The sequence below is a fragment of the Podarcis erhardii genome, assembly GCF_964252035.2.
Source record: "Podarcis erhardii genome assembly, chromosome: 3".
Taxonomy (NCBI): Eukaryota; Metazoa; Chordata; class Lepidosauria; order Squamata; family Lacertidae; genus Podarcis; species Podarcis erhardii.
Window position 1 is genome coordinate 79,495,731 of NC_138507.1, and position 19,462 is coordinate 79,515,192.

Consider the following 19,462-nt stretch of genomic DNA (forward strand, 5'->3'; position numbering starts at 1 on the left):
TGGGAATGACAATTGAGGAGAGTACTGTAGCACTCCAGTCCTGCTTGCAGGCTTCCCATAGGCATCTGGCTGGCCATTGTGAGAACATCTTGACAACCTGCTTTCCCCAGGGAGGCTCACCTAGCACCTACGTTACGCATCTTTAGGCACCAGGCAAAGCATTCCTCTTCTCCCAGGCCTTTAGATAATTAAATGCTTGGCTAGATGGGCCTTTGGCTTGATCCAGAAGGGCTCCTCTTATGTTCATTTGTACATCCTGTGAATGGAAACCCTGCCCGCCTGATGATCCTGACAGTGGAAGTTGGGTTAAGATGTAAGCCATAAGCTTTATCCTAGCTCCAGACACTTATCCAGCACCTTTTAGTTCCTGATTTGTGGGCAAATCCATGCTGAGACCGACAGGAAATTTCTTCAACTGAGTCATGAGCAAGGAGGACCATACCACTTCTGTGTCTTGTATCCCGCATTTAGTAGTAGAAAGCTTAACTTGTTTGGTAACGCTCGCAAAGGGAGGACAACGACAAGACCAAAAATAAGATAGGGACAAGTTCATAGGGTCCATGGAAGAGCTAGCACTGAACCAGTCTGAGAGTCATCTATCTGCTCAGATTCTAAATCAGACTTTTCATTGAGACTTAAGTATAAAACTGTTGGTTTGTACTTCTCTCGCTACAACTGAGAAAATAAGAATGACTATATTAATGAGCAAAGTTGGTGCACAAAATAATTTCCAAAGTGGTATACCTGCACCGCTTATTTCCCAATAATTGCTGGGTGTAACGTGCATTTGTTTCTGCCCTTCCAAATCTAATCATGCCATGTGATTGCTATTTCCTCTGAAATTCCTACCTATATTTTGAAAGTTGTGCTACATAAAAATGGAGCAACAGCTAGCTTGTGTGGCTACATCTGACTGTCTCAGCGTATTAGCAATCTGTGGGAAATCATGCTAACTTAAAACTATTTTTATAATAATGTAAAATGTTTTCTTTATGGTGTGTAATCAGAATGATAAGCTTGGGTGCACATGTGCTTAAAAGGGAAAATTTTGTGGGAATAGATTGTTTTTATATATGTTTTCAGGATGATTGCACAGGTTCCTTCTTTTTATTTTCCCTGTTTGTTTTAAGAGCAGTACTGTGCACTGGAGATTACTAATACTGGCATGAGGGGGAACTTCAGAGGTATTATGTAAAGAAGATGCAATTTTAGACATTCAAAAGAGCATATTGGGGTATTTCTTCTATTTTAGAGCACGAATTTCATGTCCAGTTTTCATAACTATGTAACATTTCACTAATCCTTCTGTTCTGCTGCCCCCAATTTCTTCTGCCCTTGTTTTAAAGCATTATGTGGCTGGACATTAATCTGTTATGTACCAGACACTCTAATAAACAAAGGACCCGAGACAGCTTGGGATTTTATTAATATATCTACTGGTTCGGCTCCATCAATTGCTTCCCAATTTCACAGCTCTCCAGGATTCTCAGTTTAGCCTTTCTCAGTTCAGTGACATATAGTTTGTTAAGCAACCTGATCTGCTTTTGATCTCTCCGGGCTGTCAGCAGACCTCCTAGATGCAGTCATGTCGAGTAATAACTTCCAGTAACTCTGTCATTCCACACTTGAAATTTTAGCACTTGCTACAATACTTAAATCAACTTGCTTTGTTAAAGAGAAAGGCTGCTACTGCATTGGAATGATACAGGAGAATTTTAAGTTTAGGACTTTGTGTCAACTCCTGCAGGGTTCCCCACCCCTCGCATCTTAGCGTTTGTTGAAAATATTGCTGAAATGAGTATATATTCAAGTCCCAGTACTTTTGGCTGCAGTTCCACTACTTTCAATCTTATCTGAAGTTTGATTCTGTCATTGAAAAAAGTATATTTAGGCACATTGGAAGATGTTCCATTGCAAACTATTTCTTTTTTCTTCTTTTTTTTAAAGGCTCCAAAATTGATTAGGAGCATAATCAATGAGCATAGATAAAACTAGATCAGGGATTTCCAATGTGGTGTCTGGGGGCTCATATGCACCAACAGGTGCTTACCTGGTGCTCACATGTCTCCTGTCCCACACCCACTCAAAGTAGGCTTGAAAGAAACATTTTATTATAGCCAATAGGTTGTGGGGTGTGTGTGTTGCTCACAATAGGTTCTCTAGTTTGCTGTTGTGCCCACACAGACCCAAAAATGTTGCTGATCCTTGGACTAAATTATGACTAGTCATTTGGATATATTAATGTATGACATAATTGCAGCTCAGCACTGCCACAGTTCAACAGTTGAAACCCCATCTGCAACAGGGGCGTAACATTTTCAGCTACTGGGTGTTCATGCATGGAGGTGGAATAGGCTACTGGGTGTGCATGGAGGTGGAATAGGCTACAGAGGGATATCATCCTCTTTCCAGAAACATGGATTTGCTGTCTTAACAAGTTCACAGGGGTGTGGATCCTGCTTAGTAAAAAGAAGACTTTGGGTGACATTACTGCAAACACATCACACTGATTGTGTGAATTGGTCCAGTATACATTCAGATGCAGTTTACAATGAAAAATTAAGTTCACCAGTTGTGCATTAAAGATGATGGATTGAAATGTAAGCAAAGACTCTTCTATAAAGGAATGGCTTTCCTTCTCTACGTCTCCATCTGCCCCCTTCCTGTTCATGCAGAAATCTGTGCACTAGAATCAATTAAAAGACAGTAAGGGTAATCCTGACACAGTCAGACACTTAAACATGCTTATGTTTCTGTACCCATTTTGTAGTGGTTTACAATTTTGGTATAACCTCCATAGACATATCACTTTTGCATTATGCTATGTACTTTTCACCGTTTTTCTAAGTGTTTTCCATTCTTCTTCTAGAAATGACTTCAGTCCTGTAATAACTGATTTTTGTGTGTGTTTTAAGGAGGGAAAGTCATTTTTATAGCTGAGAGGTGGTGTGTCAGATAAACTTCAGACCTCAGAAATACAAAACAATCTTCCTAGATCTGACCAGTTGCATTCTGGCTCACCCAGAGCGGACCCAGGTCAGTAGTTCCTATAGAGGTTGATGCAGACTTCTTGTCAGGAGCCCTCCTGCTGCTGCTTTTCGTGTCGTGCTGAGTCCATGTCACTTTGACATGGGCTGCAGGCATGTAAGAGTACTTTAAGGCTATGGTCCTGAACGCTAATGAACTACAACCCACATACACTGCTAATATTGACATAATTCATTTCAAGGTAATAGGACTACTCAACTCAACAGTGGTTTTCATTAGGATTCTTAGGATTTCTTAGGATTTCCACGTAAAACATTGCTGTGGCAAGCTAATCATTAGTGCTGCACCCACATACTTCAGTAGCCTGTGCAAACATTGCTGAAAGGGTTAATTGACTGAAACATCACTGCATGCAGACTCCTAAACCTAAACCATATGTAAAATAAAGCCAGGATTTCAGTCAATCTGTGAGTCATGTTTTACTGTCCTTAAAACTCCAAACAAGGAGCTGTCTGTAGAGGCTTTTGAAGCTTCAACAGTCCTTAGCATAAGTCCTAACAATACCAAAAAAATAAATAAAAGAAAATTGAGAGGTCTTTCTCTTCTCATGGAAAAGTGTGCAATTCAGATAAACCTGGCTTCGTTTCCCTGCATTAAATCTGAACTCCCTTTAAAGTTACCGACTTCAAGCATTTCTATATGACTCTGCAGTACTCAGATCAGATGGCGTTTCTCTTTCCAGGAATATGTAAGATCTATATCCCCAATATATTTCTGAAAATAAATTTGGGAAAACTTTTCAAAGTACCCAAATAAGAAGTGCTCGCCATTTTTCTCACTGTCTAACCGAAAGGGCAGATTCTTCAAATGTGAGCAAATTTGGATGTATATTTGTAGACTTATACCCAGATGCATAATCTGACAGATTATGAATTATGGCATGCACCCCTCAACCTACAAAATTAAGCTGAAATAAGACTGTATGCCATGAATATCAAATCAGAAATTTACCTTGATCATATGTTTGTTCAGCTCTTGTCTTTTGACTGATTCACAAATAGTACAATTGTATGCATATTTCTTTTGAAATAAGCCTCCATAAATTCAGTGGATCTTACTCCCTAGTAAGTGGGTTTAAGACTGGAGGCAAATTAATACCTTGCACAGTTTTTTTCTCACTGGATGAATGTGGATTTTCACAGAATCCAATACTGCATTTAAAGTATCAACATCTTGGCAAATTAGCTGATATTCTTCCTGTGCTGACAGTGGTCCAGGTATCATGGAATGTTGCTTAACCATCATTCATTGCTGTGTGCATTGGCTAGAAACAATACAGATTATATCTATATGCTGATCATTTTATTATGGTTAAGTGTTTTTAAAGACTGTTGCTTTTATTGGCGTTTTCTTATAAATATTTCAGTCTTGTGCAAATAACTTATTTTTTTAATGTGGTCTATAATTTTGTTAATTAAAATAAAATGAATGTAACACTGCATCTGATTGCCTTCTTCCATAAATTGTAGTAGAGCATTGTTTTCTGAAACCCGATAGTGAAACATAGGCTCAGTTCACAGGCAATGCTAAACCATGGTTTAGCAGAATTGAGCCTGAGCAAACCTCTGACTCGTAGTTCCCCATCCTTTCTCATGTTATATATGAACCAGAGATTGTGGTTTAAATTAAAAGTCTGGTCACTCTCTAAGCAAGCTAGTAACCCACTTAACCTTATGATAAATATGTGCTTATTACTTCTTACACATAAAGAATTGTGTCTGGGGTGGTAGTGGATAGAAGGCTGCCTGGGTTTTGTTTTCCCTGCTGGTGGCAGCTATTCACACTGGTTTGCTGTAGGGGAGGATACAGGTTTGAGGTAAGGATAAGCTGCAGATGACCTAAACTTCAAAGCAGTCATGAAATGTGATTATTTGCTAGGAGCCACCAGCTGAGAATAACCAAAACATATATGTTAGCTTCTTGAAACATTTGGAATATATTTGCAAGATTCTTTTCTGGGATCTGCAAGGCCTTCTTGAGCATTTTGAAGAGGATGAAAACTAATTTTCATTAGGAATATAAGAATAGCCTTCTGGGTAAGACCAATGCCCTCTAGACCAGCATTCTGTTCTGACAACAGACAACTGTAGGAAGCCCACAAGGAGGAAATGAACTAAGGAATATTTCCCTGCTCATGACTGCAGGCAACTGCTGTTTAGAAGCATACTGTTCTGATAGTGCATGGGCTATCATAACTACCAGCTATTGATAGCCTTACTAATCATGAATTTGTCAAATCTTATACACTTCTATCACACACCCTACACACTCATCTTTTTCTTCTAAATTAAAAATCCCTAAATGTTGTAAGCTTTCCTTAAAGAGTAGTTATTCCAGCTCTCAGTCATTTGGAGAAGATATAGAGTATCCTTTATCATGACTATGCCATAGCTGCCACAAAAAATAAGCACATAAAGCATTTTGGTTTTGCCTGAAGACACAACAAAAGTCAGAGACCACATAGTCTATCAAATGAAGTTTATATTGCACTGCAGCTCTTGCACTTGCTGTGAAATTGACCTAGCATTGCATTTGTTTAGGCACTGAGCCTATGAACACTTAAGTATATTTTTAACTTTGTAAGCATGAATGGTTTCATTGAGGTCAATAGAATTCACATGGTAGTATAGTTAAGCATGTTTACAAGTGTGTGTGATCTGAGCCTTGGTAAATTACTGTAGCTGAGTAGTCAATTCCACAAAGTTTAGAAATATGGTTTACTTTGCATATGTGTATATATTTTATGAGACTACCTCTCTGAGACAGATGTAAGTTTTGTTTTTAAGTTTCCTACCAGGCAGTAAATGTTGGTTAAACTTTTTTTTTTTAAAAAAAAAAAAGTACAATTATTCACATTTCTTACAGTCTTGTCCACAGATACCAAACCTAGGCCCCAGGAATCTGAATAGACTATGGTCATTGGGTTGCATCCAGTGGTCGTGGTAAACTAGTGGAAAGCACTTTCACACACACAAGTAAAGGCATCTAATTTTCACCAGTCCTCATGCTTTAGACCTCCATTCTACATTCCATTCTGTTTCAGTGCTGAAACAGTATGGAATGTAGAATGGAGGCAGGAGGATTGGTGAAAATTACAATGGCTTATTTTGACATGTAGGTGAATCAGCGTGGCATAGCTCTGTCTCTCTCTCCATCCATGCCATGTTCCTGAGTGTTCCTATTCATAGTAAAGTGGCATTGACTGTGCCAAACCAAAACGGGTCTGACACTATTTCAGTTGAATTTGCATGTGATTGCGTAACAGTCATAAAAGCTTGCTGGAGCCAACAGTTCATGGGATCAGATGTAAGTGCCAATACTGGGGCTTAAGTCTGTTTGTAATGAATCTCATTCTAATGCAGTGTGTTACTTCAATTTTCAGGATGTGAGACAGAAGCGGGCAAAGTTTGCCAGTTTTCATTAGAAGAACACATCCAGCCTTTTAAAGACAGCATGGAGAAATTCATTAGTCAAGGTAAATAATGAGGTGCCATTGAACCTTTCCAAGATTTATCAAAAGAAGGTTATGGAAACAATGTTTCGACATGGTGAATAAAGAGTCTATTTTGAAACCACAGATATGTGTAGATTAGCTCAATCAATTGGCATTGCATTTCAGAACACCTCTACCTGTTCTGTGTTCCATTTCTAAATGATAGTAGAGGCAGTTTTTGACTTTTAAATATATATTTCTGATGAGTTCATATTCTGTGTAGGAAACAATTTCCTAACATTTGTTTCTTGACAATTTCATAAAGCTGGAAGCTGAAGCTGTGCTTTGACTTGTCTCCAAATACATGGTGATACTTTTCAAAGTATTAAAAATATGATGTGTTCAGTTTTCTGGTTTATTTCACTTGCAAATTGTCTTTGAAAGGCCACATGTTTTGAAAACAAAATCTAAGGAATTCTGTAAAATGTTTGGGTCACGTTCACAGAAAATGCCACAAAAGTGTACTTCATAATCCATGGCTTATTTCTCACCTCCATTTTAGCTTTTTCAGGTTTCCAAGCCAATTGCTGGAGAACTCAGACTGATATTTCTATAGGAACGAATATGATAGTTATTATAATTTTCCTTTCCATTTGGAACTTTCTAATTATTATTATTTCTAAAGGTTAGAACTTTGTACTTTGGGATTGATGTGAAATACTTTGAAAGAAATGCTGTTGGGTGTCTTCAGTAGTAGTGTACCATCAGCTAAGAAACAAGAGCTATCATCGCTGTCTCTGAAGCCTCCACAGTCACTTACAGACTCACTGTTAAGACCGTGTTCATGGAAGACGATCTTACACGGCTATGAGTGATTGCCAAAGATGACTCCGGGAGGGTTGTAACAGCCTGCCTCAAATGAGTGGCAGGATTTTAAAGCCCCTGAATTCTTTTCTGGCTCACATTAAAATGTGAGTTGGAGAAGGTTCCTAGCTGCTGCTCCTACTACTTGAGAGACTTTTTCCAAGCTCTGGAGAAAAAAACTGAGTTCTTTCCATAAGGAGTCATATAATCTCCAAATTAATCTGATGGCAGCTTTGAAGAGCTCTCTGATCACCAAAAAAAGAAAAAAAAAGAAAAAAAAACTAGAAAGTTGATTAAGGAATAAAGTTAAAAACCATATGGGGGTAGGGTAGCCCAGTCACAGGTAGGGTATTAGACAAAGCTGTTAAACGTCATTCCTGGGCCAACCTGAGCTGCCCCAGTTACTGCCAAGTTCAAGATTACACCCAAGCTGTGAAGCTGGCTCTTCAGAGGAAGTGCAAGCCCATCTGAGTCTTGGTTGAACACCTCCCTTGAGAGTGGACAATTTCCCAGCTGACAGCACATCTATCTTATCCAGATGAAGTTTCAGTTGTTCACCTTTATCCAACCTGGTAACCCCTCCTGTCACCAAGTCAGCAGTCTTCTGAGATGAGCAGGTGGAAAAATGAGGAAGAGCCAAACTGCCCCATGACTTCTCCCAGTGGTTTCATGTAAAGAATAGGGTAGCGGGCAGAATAGGACCCTGAGGCACCAGTGGCCAAGGAGTGGAGAAGAAATCCACTGAAATTGAAATTGATAATGGTTTTCTATAAGGACTAGAATCATCTTAGCACTGTGCCTCCCAGTCTCAACCCAGACGAGTCCTCAGAAGGGTACTATGAACAGTGATATTGAAATCTGCTGAGAACAATATGGTTACACTCCCCCCACTCCCAGCATCCATTCCCCAGCAGAAGTCATCCTTCAAGATGTCCAAGGCTCTTTCTTTCTCTAAACTGAACCTGACTCCAGACTGGAAAGGATTCAAATAATCATAATCATTCAACATCATCTGGAGTTGTCTCACTACTACCTCTTTAAGTGCAGCAGGGATGACTCCATCCCTCAACGAGGCATTCACAACCTATGAGGCCCACATACCCAGCTCAGCTTTGCAGAAAGGACAAGTATCAGTGGTAGGAATCATCCCTCCAAGCAGTTTGTCCACATCCTCAAGTTGCTTAATACAACTTGTGCTCTCTGATTCTCCCAGGCAAATGCCTTCTTAGTTGTTTTTCCCAGCAGGGATTACTTGATAGCCTGGTTGTGGCAGAACTATGCTTTTTTCAAAAACTAAACAAAAAACCACTAAGTGACATGTGAGAGGTGAGTTGACTACCAGGAAAGGTTATATATCACCTTCCTACCTACCGGTTTTTGCCTTCAACTGCCCTTCCCCCTGCATTTACCTTACAAGAAAAGCATGAGGTTGAGCACCCTTGTGTTTCTTTTGAATTCTTGAACAAAGTCTAATACAGAGATGGAGAAGAAAACCTTTTGATTAAGTTCCAAAAATAAAGTAATGTTATATAGTTTGTAATATGAAATCCTTTGTTTTTTATCTGGCTGGACTGAAATCAGGCTTGAAAGAGTTCATACAGGATTTTGCTTTCCTGCGTAGTATTTGACAGGCTTTTGATCTCAATATTTTTTTCTAAGGGCTTTTGTTGTGTATTACGTAGGCATAATCGATGAGTTGTTTCAGGTAGACTGCACACACAAAGACCATTTAGGAAAAATGAGGGTAATATAAACACTCTGTTTATATAGAGTGTTTTCTGGGGAAAGGAAAATGGAATTTCCAAACATTTCCAAACAGCATAGGAATTTTCTATAGGATATTTATATACTGCCTACATTCTTTGGCTTTCAGTTCAACAGCATATTTACGTTCTCAAATCTATTGTGTTGTGGTTGCAATGACTCATGGTAAAGGCACTAATTTGGGCAGATAGAGAAAACTGGCGACATGTGGAGGTGAATCATAAGGAAAGTCATAGCAAATTAGGCAATTGCTTCTTTAACATTCTAAATGAGAAAAGGTGGGGAAAGGGGTACCAATGAACACATACAAAATGATTCAGAGTTTAGACCAGCAGTTAAAAATGAGAGATTATTATTCAAATGCAATTTTATATTCAATTACACTGAGAAATTGTGATATTCCCTAGGAGACTTTTGGGTCTGATTCAGCAGAAATAGCTTAAATTACTGAGAAAGCTTCAGGCTAGACAGTGGCTTGAAACAGTAATAGCATTCAGTAATCATTGGGTCAAGATTGCAGCTGAGGACAATGGCAAAAGAAGTGGCATCGAGGCACAATTTTGAGATGGCTTTTGAGTCCCAGTTCAATTGCTGTAGCAGAATTATTTCCAGAATGATAAATAAATAACCAACAAAACAAAGCCCTGCAACTCTAAAAGGGTGTCTGTTTGGGGCAGTCATTTCTTTCCTTTTACTTTTGATGGCCTCATCTTCATGAAAAATGAGTCATTTGGTAGCCAGGACCCATCTGATGTCACAGAGAAAGCAAATATCTCAAGAGCTTCACAGATTCCAAATGTGTAACTAGCAGAAGATTTCCAGAATGGTGTCCAACCTCAGGCACTTTCCTCAGAAACCTGAAATCTTTTGAAATTAAGGACATATAACCTCCCTCATCAGAATGAATAGATACAAAGCACAAGGAAGATCCATCAGAGGTGTCACAGGGATGCTGAAGTATTCAGATTAATGCTTGATCTTGATCTTTTAAGAAGTCTCTGCAGCACAAGGACAAGAACGGAGCCAAGTATCCCCCCCCCCTGCAGCTTGCTGCACTTTAAGCATTGGTTGGTATGAAACCACTTTGGGGCAGCAACTCTGGTGCTTTCTCACCTTAAGAATCAAATGCTTATAAACTTGCTTTGTCTTCTAGCAGTCTCAGCATTAGCTCTTGCCTGCCAGCTTCCAGATCTTGGCATCTAACTCCTTGTCTGACCTTCAGTGTTTTAGCAAGCTATGCTGGCTTTAATTCTTCCTTGTCTGTAACAATAATCCCATTTACTTTATGCGGTACAAAATAGCTCTGTTTACCCCTAACTTGAAGCTTTTCTCCAGCCATCAGTTGCTAAATGGAAGAGAATAGAAGACAATGTGGGACAGGCGAAATTGCAGCAATGTGTAATGACTCCCTTATTCACCACAAGTGAGCAGTTTTATGCACCAGCCCTCTATCCCTTTATACATACAGTCAGATGGGCAGGGTATTATTATTATTATTATTATTATTATTATTATTATTATTATTATTATTATAGCTTTTGCTATTTTCTTTTAAATAATTGATCCACACACATACTTAAACAAAAGTCTGCCTATGTTCTCTACTTCCCATTTTTACCTGCACTGCATGCCTCACATACATGTTTCCATCCTGCTTATGGTACTGGAGAAGCGTCAGTTGGTAGTCTCATTGTGTCTTACCGTCTTCACAAGGAAGCCTACTTTTGCAAAAATCTAAAATTATCCATCTTCCTCTAACAAAATGCATTGTGATGAAACTCCTTTTCTACTACAGAAATGTAGTCGATAAGCTTGTTCTGCTTTGGATCACATTTTAATGGTGTAATCCATTAGTACTTTCTGAAAATAAATTGGGCAACATCTGTCTCCTTTTTTATGGTTACAAACTGGATGTGTAAGATTGTATAAACCACCTAAATAGTCATGGTGGTAAAACCTTGTCACCAGTTCAAATAATCTGGTCAGAACAGAGTGATCTTGGAAATGAGCTAGCGATGCTCCCATATGACTTTGTTTACAGTGCAGATACATTTTCTAACCCACCGTTCTACATTAGTTAATCACTAAGCAGCGCTAGACTTTTAGCAGTGCAAGTTTCTTGGAGACAAGCACCGCATTTTTGTGGTAAGCTTTAGCATTTGTATTTGAGGAATACTTAAAATAAAATGTTAAAACTGTGCTTCAGATAGAGTTATGCAATGATTTTCCCAACTGAAATCTACTTAACTTCAATCACAGTTCGTTTTAATTTAAAGTTGCAGGCTTAGAATGAAATATCTAGGTTGATCTTAGATTTGGCCATCATTTCAGTGGGTTGATGAAGCTGGCGTGTCCACCACCCTTTATTTCTTTCTTTGGTCAAAAGTCTTAGCACGATAGGTGGTCTGGTCTCTTTTTATCTGGCAACACCCACTGCAGATTTTTAAGGTAGTTAGGGTCAGCTGTTAAATTCCTTTAAAGATTTTTCCAAGAGCTCTATCTAATGATGAAATTCAGAAACTGGGACATAGGGCTTTTTAAATAGTCCAAACCATGTCTAGAAAAACCATGTTTTAAAAAGGTTGAGGTTAAACATGTGATGTAAACATTCAAGTTACATGAAGTTCAGAAGGCATGTACAATGGTTGCACTGCCTCATAACTGTGGCTTGTATCTGGATATACATATTCTGTCAAGGAGTGTGATACACTTAGTTTTTGTGTTGTTTCAATTCCTTGGAACAATTTGCATAAAGTTTGCCCTATCTGCAACCAAGTTTTCCTTTGGAATTTGGAGGCTCCCATCAGGATTGGATGAATCCATCTTTATTTACAACATTTTGTTCCACACATGGATTTTTTTACAGTTTTGCTAGAGGATTGGGACTGCCTAAGACTTTCACTTTTTCTTTACCCCCTTGCTCTCCCAAGTCTGCTCTGAGAATTGCAGGGAACAAAAAAGTAAAGAAAAATTACATTGTGCCAGTGGAAGTCCATTCTGCTGGTAGATGGCCATCATTGGATGTCACCCAGTAAATTGTTCTTCTGCATGCAGATTTGGTAAAGTTCATATTACTCAGAGATTTTGGACTGATCATGGATAGTATTATAAAATATTTGATGTGGAAGGATCCAGTTTTGGGAGAATAAACAACCACAAGAAAACAGAATGTTCCTTAATTATCATAAAGCATGATAACAATACTAAGCATCCTTGTTTCACAATACAGCTAAAATTGTTAGGGAATTTTCAAATGTCAATATTTGACCAAAATTCCACTTGTGAGGGATTTTTGTGGCAGTGCCAATTCAGTTTTCTGGTGACTGTAGATACTAATACTGTAGTGATAATGGCAATGATGTATACATGACATTTTGATATGGGCCATTTAGTCTTAGCACTATCGTTTTATACAGGCATTTTCTTTTTGAAGCAGCATACTGGTGCAAACTTGCCATATAACATATATATATATATGGGTTGATGGTGGAATGAGAAACAAAGTGAGTATGTAAATATATTGCTAGGTCATTAACTTGTGAATGTGCTTCACATCTACTTTGCTGATTTGCATAACCTGATTCTTCAGTCAAGGTGTTCACCTACTGTTTTTGGTACCTATAACTTTTCATGTATCGAAAACTGCTTCTGGAAGTGATTTTGGTGTATTTTCTTTCACACCAAGGCCAAGTGCACAAGTTTAGTGCTCACACAGTGATACAGAGCTTTTCCTTTCAGAAGTGTGTAAAAGGAGGATTTTGCTGCTTAAGAAAATTAATGCTTAAATAAAAGCATTACACTTTATCTATAATATTGTTCTCTATCTGTTGTTCAGCTAAAATTGACCATGAAATGGAAGAGAAATCCCTGGAAGAGACACATAAAAGGTGAGCAGACCAAGCTTCATATTCCACTAACATTCTAATAAGCTTCTATTTTTTAGGTAGTAAAAGGAACAAAGTCTTAAAGGACAAATTGTGATTCTGCCAATAGAATTTATAGGGCATTGCTTGGTATACAATGCTCTCATATAATATGCTGGTAAAGCTAGAAGGTTCATACTCTTCCTAAAATTAACACAACACTTCCAAGAGGATTAAAACAATAATCCAATCAGGGCTTTGCATAAAAAAGTGGGTCATCTTCCTCAGACTAATAACAGATGCACAATACTTTTATTCTGTACTTTTGAGCTACCCACTATATACAAAGGAAAGTAGGGGGGCGGGAAGTTCCTATAAAAGTATTAATAATGTGGATAATTAAATGTGGCTTCATTGCAAAGTTAATTAGGCACATTAAAGCAGATACACTGCGTAATTCATTATTGATGTTAGCATTAATGGGGTTTGTGTCTTTGAAGACTCTTCAGTCTTCTTGCACAAAATCTGGTTTCTTTTTTCTCCCTCCTTTCTGCAATTTTCTCAACATTGTGGCTTTAAGAGTTTCTTTAATAGCAATGGAAAATATTTTTTCTGAAAATTCACGCTTCCAAATCTTATGGAAATTACTCATGGAACTGCCAGATTGTTTAAAAATTACACTTTTGAAAAGTTGCTTGTATTATACTAGGAAATACAGTGGGACATGTTTTAAAGAATAATTGAGAATGCTAGTACAGGATTCCATTTAGAAATCTGCATGATAATTAAGAATGTCACATTAAGTTCAATGCTTTAAACTGATTCTAGCAATAGTTGTCAGATTCCAGAAAAGCAGTTCATGTTCATTGCCAGTGTAACACCTGATGTGTACTTCATTTTTGCATTATCTGTGGTCTGTTGGAAGACATTCACTGTTCAAAAACATAAGGGGGTGGGCTCATTTCCTTCACTAACTATTGTTACATTTCTGTTGAGAAGGGAAAGGAAGATTGTAGTAACAGAAAACTAGAACTATTTTTAATAAATCAGATTCTCATGAAGAGGTGGGATGAAGTTCTGCATAGGTACCTAGTTGTAACTTAAAGCATAGATAAACACAATAAATGATGGACAAACATGATAAAATTATTAGTTACATAACCCTCAAAACCACAATAGATGTACCGAGGACTCTGCTCAGCTGTTTCCTATTTGATCACCTCTTCTTTGCATTTTATTTCACAAAACTATACCACTGATGACTGTTCCAGATATTAAAAACTGCCACAGAATGCCTTGGCAGCCTAAAGGACATAAGTATTTACGGCCAAGACTCCATCAGGGGTTATGGAGCAAAATGTGTGTACATTATGACATGTGCTTACTACTTGCCTAAGGATTATGAGCCTGCCTTGTACAGATAAACATTCTCAAATATTTCATGTTTAATATTAGAGACAAGGGGACACTAGGCAGGAGGAAAACTCTGTGCTGTGCCTTGATGTACTGTATGTATATAAAACATTTGCCTGTATTGCAACAGTAAAATTGGTTCTTCCTTCTGCAGATCATGCATTAGTATATGAAAGTTTCTTTAGAATTCACCACACAAAATGCTTCAAACATACTTTTTTGGATAGAGGGTGAGAGGAAAGCTTAGATAAATAAGAGATTAGTTACATTCTGCTAATCATGGGTAAAATAATCATGGGTGCATTGGATGAATAGATGTGCTAGTTGCAGTGATGGATTAGATGGAGGGTGATTAATGTGATTAATGTGGTTGGATTTTTTTTCTTTTTGAAGTGACTATGTGCAACACAGTGTCTATCTCATGATTACATGTAATGGAGTTGCACAGAAATACTGGTTCATTATTTGATATGGCGGGAAAATGGTAAAAAAAAAAAATGTCTCTCTGTGACATTGTAAAACGCCAAGTAAAAATAAGTTATGAAATAGTAAAGCTTTGCAGAATTCCTAAAATTACTTACGTTTTGAGAACAATGCTCCAAGTGTATTTTAGAAAAGTTCAGTTGTTTAGTAGATGAGCTGAAATGGAAAGTTAATCTTTCACACATAATGAAGACAAAGAAAATGGTATGTCTGACCCAGAGATTCCATAAAGTGTCTGGCTGTTCATTTGTCAGAAGTGAGATGTTTAACCGTTTCTGAAAGGTTGTATACTTTTTTATTTATTTATCATATTTAGCAGCTTTAAGAGTGTCAATGTGTGAAGTGTTTATTCAAGAAATGGATTTCTGGCAAACGGGCAAAAAGAAAAGTGAAATGTTTAGCTCACAAATAAGAGCATATTCTAAGATCTCTGAGTAAGTATCCTGAGATTAGAAGAAAGCACACAGGTCTGTGTTTATCTAGCTTACACAGGCAGACAAGGAAGGCTCCAGACTGGTATTAAAGCTGAAGTGATACGGAATGTCTTCACCAAACCCCAAACAATTACATCACCCCCTGAACAATATTGATAAAGTGCAATAGAAAAAGACCTGGCACTTTCTAGTTTCAACCCTCACAGCTAACTACTTGAGAACCTGTGAAATACTTGACATGGTAAAGTAGGGGGGAAGTTGTTTCAAAGGGGTCACAAAGAGCTGTCAGGCATTACAGCATAAGGAAGGGCCATAGTTCTGTGACAGAGCACATGCTGTACATAAAAAGATTCTCAAGGTCAGTCCCTGACATCTCAAGGTAAGGCTGGGAAAAACTACTGCCTAAAACCTTGGAGATCTGCTGGCAGCCAATGTAGACAATATTGAGCTAGCTGGACTCATAGTTGGGTCGTATAAGGCAGTTTCTTATGTTCTTATGCCCCAAAGACTTTTAAAATAAAAAAATGCAAGCTGAAGATGACAGGGATTGAATCCGGGAACTTTTTTGTGTTGTTGGGGCCATGGTTCAATAGTACACCTGAAACTTTGTGTGCATATTCATCACATTCTTCAGAAGCTTAAGTCTGAAATTCAATCAGTTTGCATTTGTGGGTAGCCAGGCCAATTCCTTTCCCTGCCTGAAACAAGGGTAAGTGCACTCCCTATATACATTCAGAAATTGACTGTCAGTGGGATAGCATTCCCCACTGCACATGAGGTCAACAAGCTAGTTTAGAGGTGCATGCTCTCCAACAGAGAGCAATGGCTAGGAGGTTCAGGTGAACACCCTGAAGGCTGCCAGTGTTGCCCTCCCCCAGCATATATCTCCTGAGGCAATTACCTCCCTGCCTAATTCCAGGGCTGGCCCTGACTAGTGTCAAAATAACTCAGCAGGCAGCTCAGTCACCTTGCAAATTTTCATTGTAATATATGCTAAATTAACAATCTCATAACTAAGGAAATCCCATGAACAAAGCAACTTTGAAAATAATAATACCCTGCCCATCTGACTTGGTTGCCCCAGCCGCACTGGGAGGTTTCCAGCATATATAAAAACATAACAAAGCATTACAATTTATACTCTGTTTTACCTAGTCTTAAACTCCAGCCAGTCACGTGTATTCTGTTCATCTCCACTTTTTAATCAGTCTCCAGTTTTAAGTGAAAATGTAAAGAGGTTGATCTCTGTTGATTTCACCCCTATCTGACTGGAGGAGAACAGGAGTCATGAGAGAAAAGGTAAACAAAGACACTGATATGCACATTTATCATGAGATCTTTCATTTCAAATCCAAGAAAAGTTATGATTCCTCATACCTGTCTTAGGGGAAAGAAAGAATTAAATAGTGAACTCTCAATCAGATCACATAATTTTTATTCCATGTTATTTCCAGTAATCACATTTAGTTGCATCTGTGCTGTGTTTTATGTTGTTTGTGGTATGTATGTGAATGACAATAATTTCCGTAGCTGTGTCATGCCTTTTATTGATTACATGCACCTCACTATTGGAGTTGCACACACAGTTCTTTCCAATACATTCAAGTATATTCCTTCTTTGAGTGCCAGATGATATGTAAACACGCTCTGCTGTTGTTTCCTGTAAGTGGCTAAATGCTACCGTTTGATTTCTGCACACTTGATTCATTTACTAGTTAAAACAATGGGAAATTTATACTTCTCCACTGCTTTTGATATTGCATCAGTTACTGTCTGAGAATTTACAGTAGCCTAAGTTCTTTGAATCAGCGATAGACTGACATATTATACTAACCTAGAACACATTTCTAAGCCACATTTCTTGTAGTCTGTGGGTTAAGTAATAGCTGGCATAAGAAGCAACTTGGGAATTGATTTGTCAATTTAATTATTTAATTTCAATTTTAATCTGATTCTCTACCCTGCCTCCCTTGTTGGCACCATTTTACACTCATTTTGAAATGTGTTCAAGGAATGGGGTGGAGAAGAGAGACATAATTTAGGATCTGGAAACTTCAGTGAAAGAAAAAAAGATTTCCCTTGGGATACTGCTCTTTTCCAAAGAGGAGTACTGAAACATGCACAGTTGCATGATGACACTTGCTATTGTTTTGGTGCTACAACACTGGCGCTTCTTCTGCACAACGCTGTGCTCTAGTATGGCTACATTACTATGGAAAGGGACTTCCTAGAAAGCAAGATGGAACCAGATGGCTCTGCCCCACTCTCCATATGTAACACTTCAAGCAACAAAATAAGTCTCTGGTTACCAGAACAGCAACAAAACAAAACAAAACAGTTCTCTGAATATTCTAAGTGTTGTGTTCAGGTGTACATCATGCAAGATAACATGCTGGAAATTGCAAATTTTGGAATTCAGAAGAGTATTTGAGAATTTCATTTTGAATCCATAAATGAATGGCCACGATATGAAACTTTTGATCATTAAGTCAGTATTGACATTGAAAGCCACTTCTTTAGAATTTTTCAAGCTTCTTGTATTATATAGATTTAAGAGGTAGACAATCTACACATGCAGCACAATCTTGTAGGGTGGCTCTCACTGGATGTCTGCATTAGACTGAAAAAGGAAAACAAATCCTTATTTGGATGTTCCCACATTAAGAAATCTTTCTGTATATGGAAAATGTGTATGTCAGGGGCCAGACATACTTAGAAACTTCCTCTCTGACAGCCTAGCTAGAACTATTTGTTTCTTTTGGAAAGCACTGGAAGATGCACTCTCCCATGTATAGTGTGAAATGGACCATCTAGTGAGAGGAGCTGCACAATATTCTTTTGCTGAATGTGTAGATCTAATTTTGCTTTTAATAGGTTTTTCCAATATTTTGGATTGTCTTTTCACAAAACATGCCCAAGGCGATGTACAAAAAATATAAGCTAAAGTGTAACTGAAGGCCCTACTTCAGGTGTCTCCAGTCTTCAAGATTTTGACAGTGGTGACAGAACATGGTGTTTTTTTGTGTGAAGGTACCCAGGTTGTGAAAAGCACTTCTCAGAGAAATTCATTTGACTCAATCTCTTTTTCCTTTTCAGTACCAAGTTTATTCTGTTAGGTGGTATCCAGTTCTGTCCCCTCCATGGACAGAAGAAATCCATCAGTAGAACAGTCTGCTGACTTTCTGGAGCAGATTTAGGGAGGGACAGGTGGATCACAGAAAATTGCCTCCTCTGTTCCACTGATGGATGTCCTCATTCAGTGAAAGGGACAGCATCAGATACCGCACATTGCGTTTGCATGACCTGCTATTTGTGGTATATAGTTTAGGACTATTTTCATGCAATCTTAACAAACTGACTCTGACTCTGTGGCATTGGTTTCTTACAAATTGTTTCACTTGGGGCAATGGGGTTTTGTTTTGCATTTCCTTATTTTAGTTATATTTTCTTCATCATATTTTATTGTTAAATTTTAGTATTAAAATCTAGAGTTAACCTCCTGAATTGTTGAATGACAGGATATATATGTATGTAGTAAATTACCGGTGCGTTCAATCATATTATTCTGATGAGGATTGTGTTGTGTAAAACTGAAGCCATATAAAGCCCTAATCAAGGATAAGTTACTATCTTTATTTATTTAAGGGTATTTAAATCTTTAATTGGTGGGGGATCTGAACTACTTTGAAATCCATGTAGCAGACATTTAGCCTCTGCCCTGCATAAACAAAACAGCAGTGTGAACAACCAATGACTTGTTTTCTAAGTAGGATTGAAAAGTCATGCTAGCTGAAGCAAAGCTGCTGACCTTTGCTGCCTCTGTTAATCCCTGACAGCGACCTCCCCCACCCCCACCCCCACAATTTCTGCACCAGTGGTGGAAGCATAGGTACAACAGCACTCTTTGCTCAGGCACCCTTGAGATAAGCATCTCTAAGAGCTTTACAAACAATACACTACCCTGACAAAAACCGCTCTTCATTAGTAAGTGTTCCCAATTTGCTGATAAGGAAGTCGAAGTGCTGAAGCATTGTGACCTCACCAAAGTGACGTTGTAATTAAGAAACCCATGACTAGGACTGTGGAGTTTTGACTGTCGGTTTTGTTCTCTAATTGCAGCATTTCCACTGAGCACAGAGTCACAGCTTATGCTCCAGTGG

General features: G+C 38.2%; 1 protein-coding gene across 1 annotated transcript in view; it reads left to right on the forward strand.

The window, feature by feature from the left end:
• FMN2 (formin 2) overlaps window positions 1-19,462 on the forward strand; it is a 158,069-nt gene that overhangs the window by 122,773 nt on the left and 15,834 nt on the right. The window contains exons 14-15 of the mRNA XM_081856331.1: window positions 6,431-6,523; window positions 12,945-12,996. Coding sequence (XP_081712457.1) covers window positions 6,431-6,523; window positions 12,945-12,996 — 145 coding nt within the window. The remainder of the gene's footprint in view (window positions 1-6,430; window positions 6,524-12,944; window positions 12,997-19,462) is intronic.